General features: G+C 34.9%; 2 protein-coding genes and 1 long non-coding RNA gene across 3 annotated transcripts in view; all 3 read left to right on the top strand.

Moving 5' to 3' along the window:
* The first annotated feature begins 5,796 nt into the window (after positions 1-5,796).
* Positions 5,797-8,386, top strand: LOC140009599 (early nodulin-like protein 18). Its single transcript, XM_072055681.1, has 2 exons — positions 5,797-6,132; positions 7,726-8,386. The coding sequence occupies exons 1-2, from the start codon at positions 5,871-5,873 to the stop codon at positions 8,223-8,225; spliced, it is 762 nt and encodes a 253-aa protein (XP_071911782.1). The 5' UTR covers positions 5,797-5,870; the 3' UTR covers positions 8,226-8,386.
* Positions 8,387-9,961: 1,575 nt separating this feature from the next.
* Positions 9,962-14,031, top strand: LOC140009598 (uncharacterized). The gene is made up of 2 exons (XR_011817081.1): positions 9,962-10,408; positions 13,095-14,031. It is a non-coding gene; the product is annotated as an uncharacterized lncRNA (long non-coding RNA).
* A 1,009-nt stretch (positions 14,032-15,040) lies between these two features.
* Positions 15,041-17,812, top strand: part of LOC140009595 (uncharacterized) — a 32,350-nt gene continuing 29,578 nt past the window's right edge. The window contains exons 1-3 of the mRNA XM_072055676.1: positions 15,041-15,304; positions 16,169-16,336; positions 16,441-16,530. Of these exons, the coding sequence (XP_071911777.1) occupies positions 15,089-15,304; positions 16,169-16,336; positions 16,441-16,530 (474 nt within the window). The 5' untranslated portion in view covers positions 15,041-15,088. The remainder of the gene's footprint in view (positions 15,305-16,168; positions 16,337-16,440; positions 16,531-17,812) is intronic.

The following is a 17,812-nucleotide window of genomic DNA, read 5'->3' as shown; positions in this document are numbered from 1 at the left end:
CTAGGCCTATCATTAGGCTGGGCTTGCCCGAGCCAACCCGCTTGGCCCTAAATTTACTAGGTTAAGATTTATGTAATGTGCGTTGAGTTGGATTTGTGCTAAAATATTTTCTCCAATTTGAACGTGAGTTGCGTTTGGACTGCACTAAGCTTAACCCATTTAAAACTCGACTTGACTAATACATGTGATTAGGCCTGTCAACGGTCCAGGTTTAGACCCGGACCCGGACCGGATCCGTGAAATTTTTGCGGGTACAGGTAAGGATTTAATTCTGTTACCCGGATCCGGATCCGGATCTGTTTTGTCAAACAAAAAAAAAGGTCGGATACGGAATATAGTATTCCGGCCCATATTAGACCCGGATCCGGATATAAATGGATTAATAATTTAAAAAATATATATTTATCAATATAATTAGATTAAGGTGATGTATTTGAGTAAAGTCAATTTGATTTCTTTTCTTATTTGTTTTTTTTTTGTATTAGTTAGAAATTAGTTTACAAATATATTTTTTTTCTCATTTTTATTAGAAATTGTAAGTTTTGATAATTTTTCCGGTAGGCCCGACTCGGATCCGAGACCCGTCGGATTCGGATCCGGAACATAAAGTAGAAGACCCGTCGGGTAAACGGGTCGGATCCTGGTCCGATATGATATACAGGGTCCGGGTCTGGAATAATGAATTTCAACCCGGATCCGACCCGTTGACAGACCTACATGTGATGAGACTACTAAAGTACTAAAATGACTGTATTTTAGATGGCTAATTTTATAGTAAATTGGTTTTCCCCATCTCTAGTCAATAAGTTTATGGATGTTATGATAAGTTGTAATACTTCACCTCATGAAATTCAAACTTCTTTTTGATGTTGCAACCTTTTTATTTATATATTATAGAATGTTTATGGATTTGTTAATAGTTTCGTTTAACTAAATTTCGTTAATGTGAAAAATATATCACTTGAGTTTGGGCCTATCCGAATTAAACTCATTACCCGACCTTTTTTGTGAGCGAGCATGAATTACAAACTTGTGAACCTAATTGAGCTGAAATTAGACTGAAAAGAATGGCAGTTTATATGAGTTGAGTTTGAACACGTCAAATCCAACTCACTCACTTGATAGGCCTATTCAAAACATACAGCGTTCAGCTTTTGTGTGATTCAAAATACATTTGAAGGTGTGTTTTTTATTGAGTAAATCTTATATACATTGACAGTTCATACACTATCACCGTTGGATTCATGACACATATGCAAAAATTAAATTTCAAATTTAAATTTTGCATAGTTGTCATTCATCTAACGCTGACAGTGTAGGAAATATTAATCCTTTTTTATTTGGTGGAAATCACAAAATTTAATCACAACTACCATTTGGTATACGTTGAAACGCCACAGTATAGAGCAATAAAAGATTAAAAATGACTAACAGAGCTACAAGGAAATGACCCCATTCCCTTTTTTTTTTTCCTTCTATTTTCTCCATTTGATAAAAATCCGAAGCCCCTGATACATGCAAACAGATCTTCCATTCTTTACTAGTTGTTTTAGCAATATACTGTCCTATGGATAAAACAGTATATTGCTTTTTGGAAGCCATCTGAATACGAGCGTTTTAAACTTGATCGTTGTTTTGGTTGTTAAGTGCGCATTTGATGCAGACTATGAATAAACATTTACCATAGAAATATTAATAGTTTGACTACAAATCTTAATACCAACAAATTATGGCATACGACATAACTGCAGTAAAATGTTTGCCAGATAATAGCTATTATGTTCTAGTATCAGGATTGCCATTGTTAGTGTAATTATTAATGCGACAAGGGAGCTTAGTGTAATTTTCGAAACCTGAAAGGAGACCAGTGAAATAGTCAAAAACCTCACGGGAGGTTTCTAAAATTATCCCAAAAGAAAAACATAACTATTTTCTCATTGATACGTGACAATAATAGGTTACATTGTTATTTACCCAAAGAAATTTGCTGTTTGGTTTTGCCAATTGGTATTATGAAACTTCCCCTTTTAGCAGTCTTTAACCACGAGGAAAAAAGCAATTCCATTCTCTGATTTTAGTTGATTAGCTAGTGGCAAGACTTGGAAACTTGAACTAAATTGTTATCGTCCAGTCTTGATCATAAATTACGAGAACAAAGAGAGGGGAAGGAAATTCATTTTGTCATATTTCCATTGGATCACCAAAATGGAAGTGAGCAGAAAACTTGCGATAAGGAAATGCATGTTTAGGCATCATAACTATTCCCTACCCAATTGAGTCACAGATTGATATTTGGTCGTTTGATGAGTTCTTGTTTTGTATATTAGGTTTTTTTGGCATGCCATTTTTAATTTTTTTTCCCTAACAATTGCTAAAATGGAGAAGTTAGAATCTTGTAGCAGTAAATTTTTTTTATTAAGATATAGAAAAATTACTTGTGGTAAGTGAAGATCATTTAATCATAATTTTGGATGTACCGGAACTACAAAATATTTGGTGCTGTCATGTTCGCTTGATTTGAAGAAGCATTGTAATTGGGTTTTCACCACACACACACATAAATATGCCTTATGGGCACATGTTAAGATATATTTCATGTGTTATATTTTTAAAAATATAAGATTTATTAGGAAAAGTAAATAAATAGTAATTGTTAAGATTAATTAGGTAAGATTAAATAGGAAAAGTATATAAATACCTGAGATCATAATAATTATTAGTATGTGTATACATATAATAGTTTAAATGAATATTAGGCAGAAAAACCTATTTATACGTATATGTGTGTACGCGCGCACGCACACACCGCACACATACACACACACACACACAACACACATACGCACACACACACACATATATATATATATATATTCCAACATTCCTTTGAGCTGCCTTTAAGTCGAAATACCGTAGTTGATTAAGGTTAATATAAAAAAAAAAAAGAAAAAACAAAAATACTCCCTAAATTCTTGTTCTCAAACTTATTATTCAGCCATTCGTTGACTTTAAGTCAAAATACCCTAGTTGATTAAGGTTAATATGCAAAAAAAAAAAAAGAGAAAACAAAATACTCCCTAAATTCTTGTTCTCAAACTTTCAATAATTTGGTATTCCTAAATTCCTAGTCACGGGGCTCATTTTCAATTGTAGAACCCCACCCCGCCTAGTAAAGTCGTTTGTCCAACTAAGCGACGTCCGTATAATGAGAACAACGCCAACCATTCAAGCCACCTCCATTACCTATCACGTACAAAACCAGTCCTCCGAGCATTATCACATGGCATCGAAATCCGCAGCTGTATGCCACCGACAGACAAGTGACACAACCTTTCTTTTTCATAACATCACATAAAATGTAGTAACTCCTTCAAAATTAATCTCAACTCCTCTTGAAAGTGCAAAAATTACAACTTTGATCCTCCAATTTGTTAAACTAATTTCAATTAATTGAAGATAAATTCTTCATCTGCTGTGTTTCTCTTGTTTACGGTCGGTTTATATTGTCTACGTCTATCATTTTAGTCCCCCGCCGACTGCGCATTTAATTCCTTGTGAAATTTGCAATTTTATTACGTTCTCCAAAAGTTGCAGGACCGAAGTAATCTTTGGTAAAACTAAAATTTTTTTTTCAATGGGGATGTGATATGAAAGTATTGAAAATTGAAGGACAAATTGTGGTAAGATTGAAACCTAGGAGACTATATTCAAGCTATTTTAGGATGTGACGGACTAAAACTAAAATCTATCTTTTACTCTAATAATTTGGAAGTCATAAACTCCAGTAATTTAACTTCTAATGATCTTCATTATATTGAGAGTGGAGCCATGATACAATCAAATCAAACCCATGTGGAAATTTTCCTTTTATACGTAGGAATACTAAAGACATGCACACTAGAATTGCCCATCATAAAAGTCCGTCACTCTTAATATTTTCTTTGGAGCGCAATTGGTTGACATGGTTTCTAATCATTGCCATTTTCCTGCATTACATTTGTTAATAATCTTAGGCTGCATTTGATAAAAGTAAAGTTTGAAAACTAAAATTTGAAATCGAAAATCTAAATTCGTATAATTATTAAATTGTTAAGTACTAAATTTGATATATTTGAATATATGTCACATTAAATAATAAGTGAGCAGATTATTATTTATTTTTGGGAGCAATTTTGTTTAGAAAATTTAGTGTCACTTAATTAATGTAGATGTTCAATTTTTAGTTATCAAACACGTCTGAACATGTTAAAATATGAATCCATTAACTTTAAATGCTGAATTAGGTTATCAAATAGAACCTTAGTCTAAGTGACCTGTTAAGGCAAAAAAATAAAAAATAAAAAATAAAAAAGTAGTGTATAACCATTCCCTCCCACAAATGTCTTGGATATAAGATTATTTAGAAAAATTATTTGGAATAATACTATACTACTTTTTGAACAATGCTGTATGTGAAATAAAAAAAAAGTGATTGAAATTATGTTTATGATATAAGCGAAACAATATTTGTAAACTTTTGTCTCAAATTATATTATCCAAAAAAATCCGTTCTAACTTCTTGTAAACTATCTCCGTTTGGATTAGATGTTTTTAAAAATTTTATTGTAACAGTGTATATGAAAAATATTTGATATATTGTATGGATGAGATGTTTTTTGAGTTATTATGTATTACTGTAGCATTATATTTGAAAATTTTTTGTCTTTGAAAAAATGGCCAATCTAAACAGATCAATATTCATTGACACTGAGTACCTTTGACACATATGGTTGATAATCAATCGAGAGAGTATAGATTTGATGGAGGGTATCTTCAATCTTGAGAAGGTTTGGATTAAATATTATTACTTTTTGATATATTTTTATTTAATGAAACAATTTTTTTATAAGAATTCTGAAGCATCTAAAACATATATCAGTTGTGCATTTCACGAAATTCTCTAAAAGTGGTGATATAATTCGAGGTCATGTGGAACCCAACGAACTCCTTCTCTATCACGTAAAGGATTTTTAAAGTGAAAAAGAGGAAAATGTAGAGGGGCAGCTATTACAAGTAAAAAGAAATAAAGGCAATTCCATTAAATGCACTCAAAATTAGCAATCAAATGAGTGACCTATGAAATGTAAAAGCCAAATAATTTTTTTGTAATTAAGATTAAACATTGACATCAATTTGTGCTTCACCATGCTTTTCTCCTAATCAACTTTTTTTTTTTAAAAAATCCGGCCGACAATCTGATCGAAAATGATAATCAACTTGTTTAAAAATGATAAGCATCATCAATTTGTGCTTGACTATGCTTTTCTGCTAATCAATTTGTTTGAAAATGATAAGCATATATGTATAAGCCGATGAGTTGATTGAATTGTAAAATGAACCAATCAAGATTGAGCAAAACCAAGAAAAATTGAACAATTGTCTAAGCTAAGCACAAAAAAAAAAATTTTTTTTGAACGATTGTCTAAGTTAAGCACCAAAGCCAGGAATTAGAGGTTTGGGCTCAAATCTTTCCATTCATTCCCTGTTTTTTAAGTTCTACCCTTCCTTGTCGGAAAAAAAATTAAAAAAATAAGCACAAAAATTTAAAAAGTAAAAAGAAAAGTCTACTATTACCTGATTGGATTCAAAAACATGTTTCTCTTGTTAAAACATCCCTTGTCAAGCTTAACTTCAATTAGCAAAACATAGGCCCACTTTTGTAATTTTCCTTTCTCCTTTAAAAAGCAAGTTTTATTAAATAATTAAAGAGGCTGGCGGCAGCTTAATATAGTATACTCCTACTACCGCTGCTTTTATTCTTCTGTCAAGTTTCGAAAGCTAGCAAAATCTAAAACTACAATTGTACTTTTCACAAACTCCCACGCACAAAAATGTACCATTGTACAGCTAGCGGTGGCCTAAGAACCGTCAGCATTTTCTTCTTCTTCTGCTTCTGCTTCAGTATCTGTCTTCTGCCGTCTTTTTCAGGATCTGTTACTGCAACAACTGCGCCAGCGCCAGCACCAGCAGCTTCTGAGTACAAGAACTACACTGTTGGAGATTCTCTGGGCTGGTACGATACTCTTGAAAATCCCAAAGTTGATTACCAAAAATGGGTTGCTGGCAAGAATTTCAGCCTTGGTGATTTCCTCAGTAAGTCCCTTCACTAACTCAACCATGTATAGATTTCTCTTCATTTTCCAGATTGGTTTCTTCCCTTTTTGATTGTAACCAAGATTCCAATAATTTCTCTTCAGCTCTCTTCTGGGATTATGACTTTTTTATGTATGAGGCTAACGGTAGGAGGAATGGGGGTAATGGAGGGATGAGAATTGATCACTAAGATGTATCATTGTGGTGTATCTAGTTGTACGATTGTGTTCATCTACTTCTTTTTTTAGTAACTAGGATTAATCTTTTATGGAGTAAATTAATCTTTTATGGAGTAACAATGTAAATACTTTTCTACATAAGTTCAAGAATCCTGTATTCACAAACATAAACTTGAATCCAATCGGGTAGACAGAATCACGAGCCAATTAACAGTGCAAAGAACTGTAATTAGAGCTGCAGATTTGTATATCTTTTACATTTTACCCTACAAGTTAATAGTACACAAATTGGTGGTTAAGTTTAATCATCTTAATATAATTTTGGATCAGGGGATAAATTAGTCTTTGCCAAGAGTCCTGGTAGGGTAAACGGCATGAAGTTAGAGTACAGTTCAAAGTAGCATGACTAGTAGTTATTTCGGACCGACATAAAATTTTCACCATGTTTGATTTAACCCTATAATCATGGCTTTGAAAGATGCTGTCTTAAGTATAATAGGGATAGATGTTACTAGCATGATTAGCCAATAATGGGATAAATGAGAAGTCAAAATCAAAAAATAATATTTAAAAGTATAAAGAATAAAGAAAAAAGAAGCTTTCATCTATTATTGCCACCCTACAAGTGTCCAGAATAATTTATCCACAGTAATGAATAACAGCTGTGCCTTTGATGGCCTTTAGTATCATTTTCCTTGGTACAGTTGAGGTCTTTATTGTCATGGAGAATAAGGCAAGGCAATACATACACAGGCAGATACCTTTTCCACTTGATAAGTTAGTTTGGTACTTTGCTGGTAACATGGGATTGCAGTTTTGGATGCTGGGATCATGAGACATTTGGGTACTTTCCAAGTGATGACCTGTAAAGTGAGTCAAGCAGCTTATAGTAATTTGGTATCTTAGAGACCAATTAGTAGGGTATTTTGAGGTATTATAATTAATTAATAGGCTAAAAATGTCTTGTGATTAATTTACTCTCTCAATATCTATGTTGACTGTACTTTGCTTCAAATGGTGGGCGAATATATCACTTTTTTGGAGATAATTTTACTCTCCAATGATCCTTGTACTTTTTTGAGGGTCAAGAAAGGTATGGGATAATAATTTTACTCTCCAATCACAAGCTTAAGGGGAATTGTACTATATGAAATTTTGGGCAAAGTGGACAAGAATTGAAAGTCTTAATATTAAGAATTTCACAGTCCTTAGAATTTTAAAGAAAAATCATTCACCTAATAGTTTTCATTTTGTTTCCTTTGACATGGTACAATTGCCTATTTGTTCTTGCTCTTTGTGTATTAAATTATCTAATGCCAAGTGTTTTTCTTGAAAAATTTCACACCTATTCTTCTTATAATCAACTATTTCTATTCATATTACACGTTTTCTTGCATTATTTTTGTGAATGCAGTTTTCAACTCAGACAACAATCATTCAATCATCCAGACCTACAACTTCACAACATACAAAAACTGCGATTATGACAATGCCTCAGACAATGACACGGTCCAATGGGCATCTGCAGATCCATCATCAACATCTCCTCATCCAATTTCAGTTGCAGTACCCCTTCTCAAAGTTGGAATGACCTACTTTTTCTCAAGTGATTATGATGGCGAACAATGCAAAAATGGCCAACATTTCAAAATAAACGTAAAATATGGCCATGGCTTGCCACCAAGCCTCAAAAACCCTTCTAATGAAGCCCTAGCACCAAATAATCCTGTCCCCGGTGATGATGATGCTGCACCAGATACGTTAGTTCCTTCCAACTTCGATAATCCACAAACCGTCAGCGATAATGCTGAACCATCAGAGTCTGTAACCCTTTCTGCATTCTCTTATTTGTTTGGTGTCAAATTGTGTTGGACTCTGATTTTGCTGGGAGTATATGGTATTGTATTTAATTAGGTATTCAGAGTTTCAGAAAATGATTTTCTTTCATACCTTATAATTCTTGAAGTATTGGTCTTGTGACTTGACACTTGAGCTGTATACCTTTGTTTGTGACAATTTACTACTTATACTCTTATTTCTTCACAACATTAATCCAATTAGTAGTTGAATGCCAATTCTTGTCAGTTCTTGTATTGATATTGTGCACTTCAATTCGACAAAAATTTTTGTCGAAAGCTAACATTTATGAATCAATTCGATCAAAGTGATTAAAAATTGAGTGTATAGTCCACGGTAACTAATACTATAAGGGTAAACTTGAAGTTAGTAATTTTTCTTGAGTTTTATATCTGCATTTTATATTAATGTATACATTTTTGAGCTGTCACGCAAACGAATTGATGTGGGACGGTGTGTATTACTAACCAAAATTTATGCTGCATTTCCTCAAAATCTTTCATGCCATGCGTGAGTACTTACGTTATGTGATGTACCAAGAGGAGTGGTTGATGACTAAAATCATCTATACACAGGCACATGAATTGTCTGGCATGAGGGACCAGTTGCTTGTGAAAAATAATGCCCCATGTTTTACAATCACATGAAACAAGTTTTGAGATTAATTTGGGTCTTCTCTTACCTTATTTACATGGAAAATTTGCAATGCCTTAGACTTTAAAAAGCATATCTAATTAGGGTATAAGTGAGTCTGATCAACCCAAACACTCTAATGTTCAAACTTGTTTGATTATTTTAACAAATTTGAAATTTTGTTCAAATTTGATTTATTTATTTGTTGAATCAAAGTTGAATGAATTTTTTATTGAGTTTAAAAGTAATGAACATAAAACGCTATTCAAGTTTAGGCTACAAACCAATCGTGTCAGCTTGTATGTGTTTGCAAGTTAATTCGATTAAAATTCGACACCAAGTTCAAGTTGGTTTTGATGAGCCTATTGAGTTGAAACGAGTATTCCTATACTTGGCTCATTGGCTCATCGAGCTAGCTCAAGTTTATGTATATTTAATTTTTATATTATTATTAATGAAATTATATATATGTCTTCATATTTTTGCTATTCATTAGGGTGAAATGTCTATTTTATCTATTTGAACAATATAATAATCATTTTTTAAAATTATTTTTGACCTTAATTAAACTCAATATCAAATTCAACTAAACTCGGATTTAAGGTTGAACTCAATCTCAAGTTTTACTTTGAGAAGTTTTCAAGTTCAAGATTGGTAAAATTAAATCGAGGCCGGCTCAATTAGGTCAAAATTTGATTCAACTCAGCATCTTTACCATCCTAAGTGCTATGTTGTTGGCTTAGTTTTAATAAATTGATATTTTAGTAGGATAATTAGGTGGAATTTACTTCTCTTGTGCAACATCAAAGTCTTAGATAACATAGCATGAATTATTAAATTATTAATAAATAACTTTCACATAAGTTTTTTTTTTTCCTTTTTTTCATCTTAGTTTAAGGGACATTTTAATTTTACAAGTGAAAACAGAGAGATGAGGGCTTTGGAGTTGAACCAAATAGCCTCATGCTCCCAGGTTAATGTTTCCAATAGCTTTGCTGGTGGGCTAAACTAGTGGGCCTGATTGGACTTGGGCATGTACTAGTCCAGTATATATAAAGCCTGCAAAGCAGTTTAAACTTTAAGTTGAAAATGAATGAGAAGAAACCATAGGTTGCGTTTGGATTTGCAATTTTTAAAAAATAGTTTCTAGAGTGTTTTAAAAAAAAAACCATGTTTTTGTCTTTACACAACACCCTATATGTCTAAGGACAACATATTAGTGCACAGTACATGATAGGCAAAGCTATATCATTTTTTGCCAACAAACAAATGACTTGTGTTTGTGTTTCATTTCTCAACCCTAAAACACAACCTGTTCCTAATTGAGAATAAAAAAAAGCTACCGCACTCCATACCCTGCTTCGCTATCCTTCTACCATCACCAGTCCACGTTAAGCTCTCTGTTAGTGGGCTTCAAATTTTAGCCAAAGCACAGACATCATTGTTGTGGTTGTGCGTTTCGAAGGCTTCGCTGCAACAGGATTTTGTGTACCGGCGGTAGTATCAGGAAGTACCATTTTCAATCGTTTAAAAAAAAAAGGAAGCCACGCTTGATAACCGACACCAGACAGAGAGCAAGTTCCATGGCCGATACATTTCCTTTTCTGGTGAGCTTTCCCCTTTCTTGTCAGTAGATTTCTTGTGCCATTATCTTTGTTGTCTTGACGGTGCAGTAATTCGATTGGGACGGCTTTGTGACAACAATTCAATTGATTTGCAATTGTCATGGAAGCTGTGCTTGCAAAATTGTATATGCCCTTCTCTTTCTTTTTTGTTTCATCATGAACCAAAGGTTTTGGCATCTTGGTAAATAATGTACTAATTGTTTTTAGAGGATGCTTAGTGACTTATATTTGGTTTGTTGCTATGCTCGTGGCTTGTAGGAAAATTTTGTGATAGATTACTGGATATGTTTTTCTTTTTAGTTGCACTTTGCAGAATGTTTCTACTCTACGTGCTTTTTCACGTTTGTTCACCGACGAGGCTTCATAATAAGTAGGATTTGTTTGCCTATTTGTACAAGTTTGACAAAGTCATTTTCAAGCAATAGGGAATCCAATGGACTATTTCATGTTTCCAAATCGTCTTCATGGGCAACTTGGGTTGTTGGCTGTCCTTTTTTTGCGAAGAAGCGGCCAGCATTGGATTAACGGTGGTGACATTTTAAATGCTAATCCAGTGTAGGGGGTTACGTGTTACTCATTCAACATTTGTTCCATTAAAAATTTGTGTTGCTTGTTAACTACTATTTCTTTGAATAAATGTCCTTGTTACTTGTTAACTACTCATTCAACACCTTTTACTTCGCTTGTCCTCCTACTTCCTAGGTTTCAATTCGCATTGGTTAAGAACATTGGATTGGATGGTAGCTGGCATTTAAGCCTACATGCCCCCTATTACTAGAAGTGCTTCAGTTATTTGGGATTTGTTGAATTCCTGCACCTGTACTAATATCAATTTTTTAAATTATCTTGACAACATTGACACGTACAAGTGGCCAAAGTACTCAGACGTCCATATATGCTAGGAGGGAAAACGATTTGGGCCAGTGCCTTTCTAACTACTACAAGATAATTCGGAGCTCCTCCTCCCGTTTCTTTCCAGTTGTGAGGAATGTACTCTGCTATTCGCATGCATTTGTTACTATTACAGTTCATTTAATGTTTCTACATTTCTTCATCAATAAATTAAGATGAGAAAAAAAAAGCGTAGGTTTACGAAGCGTGTGCATTTCTTTAAGGAGCACGAAATTTCCTTTGCCCAATACCTTGTCAACATGCATAGGGCTAATAAAATTAAGGACAATAACATCTGTAGCTATATGGTCCCCAAAATACAATGGCAATTGAATGGCCTGACCATAACATCTTCAGCTTTGATGGTATCAGAGGCAAATACTATGTAATGCGGGAATTAATCAAGTTGTATATTTCCTTCAAGTGAAGGGAAGCGAGATTGGGCTGAGATAGTCAATACTATACCTTTCTTATCAACGATGACAAGTGGAGGGAGATAGAGTAGATACAATTGTTCAAGAACTCATGTGCTAGCTGAACATGTTTTTATTTTTTCTTAACTAGACTAATTGATTTAACAAATTAACCCTGTTTTCCTTTTTTGTACAAGGTGAATCCTAAATATATCAAATTCCGAAATGATTGCATTGTTTACTATTTATTGGAGGAAGTGTTTGTCAATCAAGGTGCAATGGGAAACTTCAACTCTGGCTTCGAAAACGACTCTGTAATTCTGGTGACGAGCTAGACATGAAAAATATAGCACGATTTGGGTGGGGAAAGGGCAGGTTGGAAACTGAGGAGTTGGATGCTGATGTGGAGATAGTAGTGGCGAAAAAAGAGAAAGGGAAGAAGGATAAAGGAAAGATAAAAAATCTGGTGACGCATCAAGTGGAAATCCCATGGTTACTGCGTCCAGTTCAGTTATTGATAGATACTTTCGAACCCTTGACACCATTGAGTCATTAGTTAGCCGGAAGATGACTAGCAATATGAATGTGTCAATCAGTTCTCTGACGAAGCATGCATCTAGGTCTAGTTTAAAGAAATCGACCTATGATGTTGCTTTGACTAAATTTTGGGAAATGGCTGACATTGACTATGATGCCAAAATGGCTGTGGCAGAAATATTGAAGGACTCTCAAGAGCTAGCTATTGGGGATTTAGCTAGATCGGACGCTGACCGCATCAAGTATGAAGCGTTGAGGCTACCTCCCATCTGATTTTGGTTTTCAGGAGCCCCCTCCCACCCTGTTTTAGTCATTACATTGTTGTAGGCAGTTCTTTAAGGCTGGCTATTATTGCCTTTGTTATTTTGTGCTTGAAAAGTAGCATTTGCTACCGGAACATTAAATCTATGTTTTCTGAGTCATTTCTTACCGTTACGACATGCATTGTTTGGCCTTGGCTTTGTTGAGTGTTTTATAATTTGGACAATGCATCTATCTTATTACTTTTCATTCTGAGACTTTTATAACAATATGACGACAAGTTATTAAATAGGTGTGTTAGTTTATTGATAATGTAGGCAGCCACCTCCGTTGCCCTTCTAGTGGGTTAAATTATTTTTAGTATGATTCAATATCTGCTCTCACTTTGCTTGTCATAACGGTATAGGGCGCCAAGTTGCATAATTGTTAGGTAGGCTACAGAGATTTACCTCGCAACTAGTAGGATTTTGGATTCCGGCTGCCTTCTATCTTTAAGTATTCCAGTGCTCTGTTTTGTTATAAGTTAAGATAACTTTAACCTATATTATTACATTTTGAACTTGCAGATTCACCTTGAAATTGTACCAGGGGAGCCTGATAGATAATGAAAAGCATGCCTGTAGTGGGGACTCCTCTGACAAATTTGACGAGGACGATCTCGTATTGACATTTGCCATGTTTGTGCTCTTAGGACTGGCTTTGTTTGACCCGCTCCTAAACCCTTTTATGAGGCGACAAATATGAGATGGTTCACTGTCAGGTGAAACAATGGATTCTGGAATTGATAAACGGGTATCGAGATAGAATATTCGACAACCTTCACATGGAAGCTTCACTTTTCTTGTAATTGTGTGATATGTTGCTGAAGCGTGGTTATTGGGAGCCGCACCCCACACAGAGGATAGGAATTCATGAGTCTGTCGATTACCTTTATGTGCTCGAGTCATAATGAATGGCATAGGATTCTAGCAGAGAGATTCCAACATCATTAGAGACAGTGGATCGTCATCTCCAACGCTGCCTTCGATCGCTTATTCGATTGGGTTGTGATTTGGTTAAGCCGATAGATTATCACACAACTCATCCAAGAATAACTCATAGTGCTCTGTTCTGGCCATGGTTCAAGGTAAGGCATTGCATGTTTATGCATCCAATGTTAGGGCCTATTAAATACATAACTCCGACCCATGTTATTAGGATTGTGTTGGAACTATTGACGGAACACACGTATTAGCATGGTGTAGAGCCGAGAACAAGGACCGTTACCGGAACAGGCACGACGGCTTATCGCAAGATATCCTAACTATGTGTAACCATAACATGAGATTCACTTATGTCAGGGTAGGGTGGGAGGGTAGTGCCCATGATTCTAGGGTCCTACGTAATACCTTATTGGATCCTAATTGTGCCTTTCAAATGCTATCAGCATGTGTGTGAAATTTGGAAGTTTTGTGGAGCAAATAGAAAAAGAAATCACAGGCTGCTGAGTATTGTTGCAACTAATCACGAGATCAATTTTGAAAGTGCTATCTGTTCATGCTATGCAGGCAAATATTATGTGGTGGACGTAGCATACACAAATATGTCAGAATTTATGACTCCCTTTAGAAGTGCAAGTGGGACCCTGCAAGTGCGTGTAGTTAAAGCCCATTTCAATAGGTGCCATGCATCATTAAGAAACATAATAGAAAAAATATTTGGTGTGAAAAAACATTTTCCGATACTAGAAGGGCTCATGCAGAAGTACTTGATGGCAACACAGAACAACATTGTCCTCGCTTGTTGTGCCTTGCACAGCTTCATGCCAAAGTATGTTCCAAACAATGCGTATTTCAATGAAGAAGAGGCTGCTGGAGCTTGGGTAAATAATTTACAAGACAGCCACCAAGTCCTGGGATCACAACCAGTTGATATGTAGGTACAAGGAGTTACCAAATGGAATGAAGATTGGAGAACAATCGCCAATCACATGTATTATCACCATCATCATTAGGAGTTGGTGATTGCAATCAATTGGTTCGATCTGTAACACTAAGGAAATATGTGCACTTATTGCACTATTACTTTTACCACGAACAAATTAAGTGACCGCATAATCCTTTAGGCCTATGCATCCAATTTTAGTTAAACGGTACCAGGAATTCGATGTGGTAGCTTTGGCATCCAAATGATTGTATGCTTCTTCCAAATTCTAATTAACTTTTTTTGATCCTTCCAACAATGTGTACGACATAATTTCTATACGAAAGTGACAAAAGTAATGCAATGCGTAACCTTTCCAAAATTAAATAGCTTTTTTAAAAAGACATTTTTCCAAAAAAAGTGATCTAAACAACACCACTGTGTTTAAAAAAGAATTACAAAATTTTTTTTCAAAAATATTTCAAAAATAGTTAATCCATACAGAGCCATAAATTTAGGAAAAGAAAAAGATAAATAACTACCTAATTGGGCTGGGCCAGGACAAGCGCCGTATATATAGAGGCGGAAAATATCCATTCAAATTGGAAAAACAAACAACAAAAAAAAGAAACCAAAGGACCAAAAAACGGAAAGTAAAATGACCGAATCATCATCGTCGCCCGCGTCGGCGTTGTCGTCGTGGTTATCTTCAATGCTGTCCGGCAAGTCGGACGGCGAGATAGAGGACTTATTGGACCGGATGCTGACTCGGTTGGCTCTTTGCGATGACTCGAAGCTTCAAGACTTGCTCTCCAAGCTACTTCCTCTTTCCATTTCCTCCCTCTCTTCTTCATCGCAGTCCGTCCGAAACAAAGTAATTTGTTGATTATTCCGTTTGTAATTAAGTATTTTGTTGGCTTTTCTTTTTTTCTTTTTTGCTTCTGTTTTTGCCTTTCCAGCTGAATCGGTTTATTTTCGTGAAATTTAAAAGTTAAAGAGGAATTTTTTTTTTTTCTAGCAAATTTTTTTTAGTAAAATTAAGGTTTCAAAGATGTATAACATGCATAATTGTTGCTTTAGGAGCTACAAAATTTGATGTGACTAGCTCAAAAAGTTAAATTTTAGCAGCTCAGTTGTTAGTTACGGGTTACTTACTCCAAAAAAATGTATGCTGTTAACCTTGAATTGTGCTATGTTATTGGGAAGCAATGAAGATTGGCCATTCTTCTAATGAACTCATCTGCTTAGTATGATCCTACTAACTGAAGATTTGATGTTACTAGCTGTAAACATCCAAATGTTGGTTTTTTTGTTGGACAGGGAGCAATGGAAGATTGATTGTTTTTAACAACTCATTTTTGTCAATTGTGTGTTTTTGAAAAGTGCTATTTTACCCGATCACGTTATTAACTCGAAAAGTGCTATCTTTGTTTCCTGTTGGATAGGTACCAATGGGAGATGGATTGGAGATTTAGAGTTTCTATGAATTTATTTTGTTAATTACCATCTGCATATCATTAACTTGAAAAGTTGATACTTGTTACTTGAAAAGCTATGTTACCCATACCCTTTACTTTGCCTTGCCATACCCAAGTCTGACTCTACATTTTGCACTAGAGTAGCGTGTTGGTGGGACTCCAGTACTCGAGCCTGGGTAACATAGTTGAAAAGTGCTGTTACATACATATATTTATTAAACTTGTTTGTTGATTAAAGAAGTTTACTGCTTGTATTCTAGGTTCTTGAGATTTTAAACCATGTGAACAAGAGAGTAAAGCACCAGCCAGAGATTGGTTTACCATTAGTAGAGTTGTGGCAATTGTATTTGGAATCTGGTAATGCTCCAATGGTTAGGAGCTTTTGTGTTGTTTATGTTGAGATGGCAATTGATCGAGCAAGGAAGGAGGTAGGCCATAATAATTTAGATTCATACTTTTCAATTTAATTGATAAAAGCAAAGTTTGTTTGGCTTTCCTTAGGCACTAGATTGATCTAGTTCTGTGGTTTCAGGATAAAGAAAACTTAGTTCCTACTTTTCTTGCAACCATTTCAAAGCTTCCTTCTCAGCATCAAGAGATATTGTTGAGAATCTCAGTAAAGGTATTTCCGAAGTTTTCTTTTGTTCTTGATAGATAAATTCCTATTTTTCTTCTCTTGATTGTCTCATGGTTTTGTAATTGGGTTATGACTAGAGGACTGTATGTATTCATTTTTCTACTTTTTGTGCTTAAGTAGTTCTTAATAGTAGGTAGCTTCACTCAGCCTCATCATTATTGTTGATTTTCCTTCTCTTCGTGGTTGATTTTTATAAATTTTGGATCGCAGATATTCTATTTGAGGAACTTATTTGCAGGAGGTTGATTTTACCTCATGAGTTACTTTTTGACTTTGTCATGCATTTTGCCTTGCCAGACTAATAGTAATATAGCCCTCTAGTACAGATTTGATTTGAGCTTTGGTGAAGTTCAAGCTTAGCGGCCTGTGATCTTAAAGATTACTCTTTTGTGTTGGGAGGGCTATAGAGTTGACCTCATAAATTTTCTTTTTGAACTTGCTTATCAATCACTAATAGCAGATACACCTCAGTCCATTCCCCACTTTGGTATTCCGTAGCTGCAAGCAACTATTTTGACTAAAGATTAGCTCATACACAAGCAATTGTGCAAGAGAGAGTATGGAGGGAGGGAGAGGGGGAGTGAGATGAAAACTGTGCAAGCAATAAATTGCTGCAGAACTCTTTTGTTATGGGAGTTATGAAAGGTAATATGAATTTGATCTGATGGAATTCAAGAAAAATGGAAGTATGACAAGCTGCCATGCATGCATGATAGCAGTGAGCTGAAAAATATCAAGTGCCAGTGCCTTCTAGTTGGTTTTAGCAAAGTGAAGTCTGAGCCAAAACTTTTGGGCTGAAAATTCAAGGCTGGAAGGGGCATAGTGGTTAAAGAAGATACCAGCACATGCTTGTTTTTGTCTTCTGCTTAATCATCTTGGGAAGCGTATATGAGTGAGGGCTTTGATCTTTCCGTGTAAGGACCAATAAGCTGTTCTAATATTTTGAGAATGAGGACAATTTTACTCTCTATATTTCTGAATGTCAAGTGTGCATACTCTATGCCAATTGAAGAGTATAAAAGTCTGGAGTTGGTGACTAGAATTCTCATTTGGTGTGTAGTTAATAGGCTTAGAGATAGGTGGGATGTGCGATAAAAGTAGTAGAACTCGCCTATAACTTTGCAGTTTCTGTCTTAAAGTTAGCTCTTATCTATGCACTAACCATTCATGCCTACATAACAAATATGAACACTAAGTGTGTAGAATTAATGCATGTGGTAGAATAAGTGAAATACAAGGAACAATGCTTCTGTTGTTGACCAAGAAT

Source organism: Coffea arabica, chromosome 1e, assembly GCF_036785885.1.
Source record: "Coffea arabica cultivar ET-39 chromosome 1e, Coffea Arabica ET-39 HiFi, whole genome shotgun sequence".
Classification (NCBI taxonomy): domain Eukaryota; kingdom Viridiplantae; phylum Streptophyta; class Magnoliopsida; order Gentianales; family Rubiaceae; genus Coffea; species Coffea arabica.
This window is presented reverse-complemented; position numbering and strand designations above follow the sequence as displayed.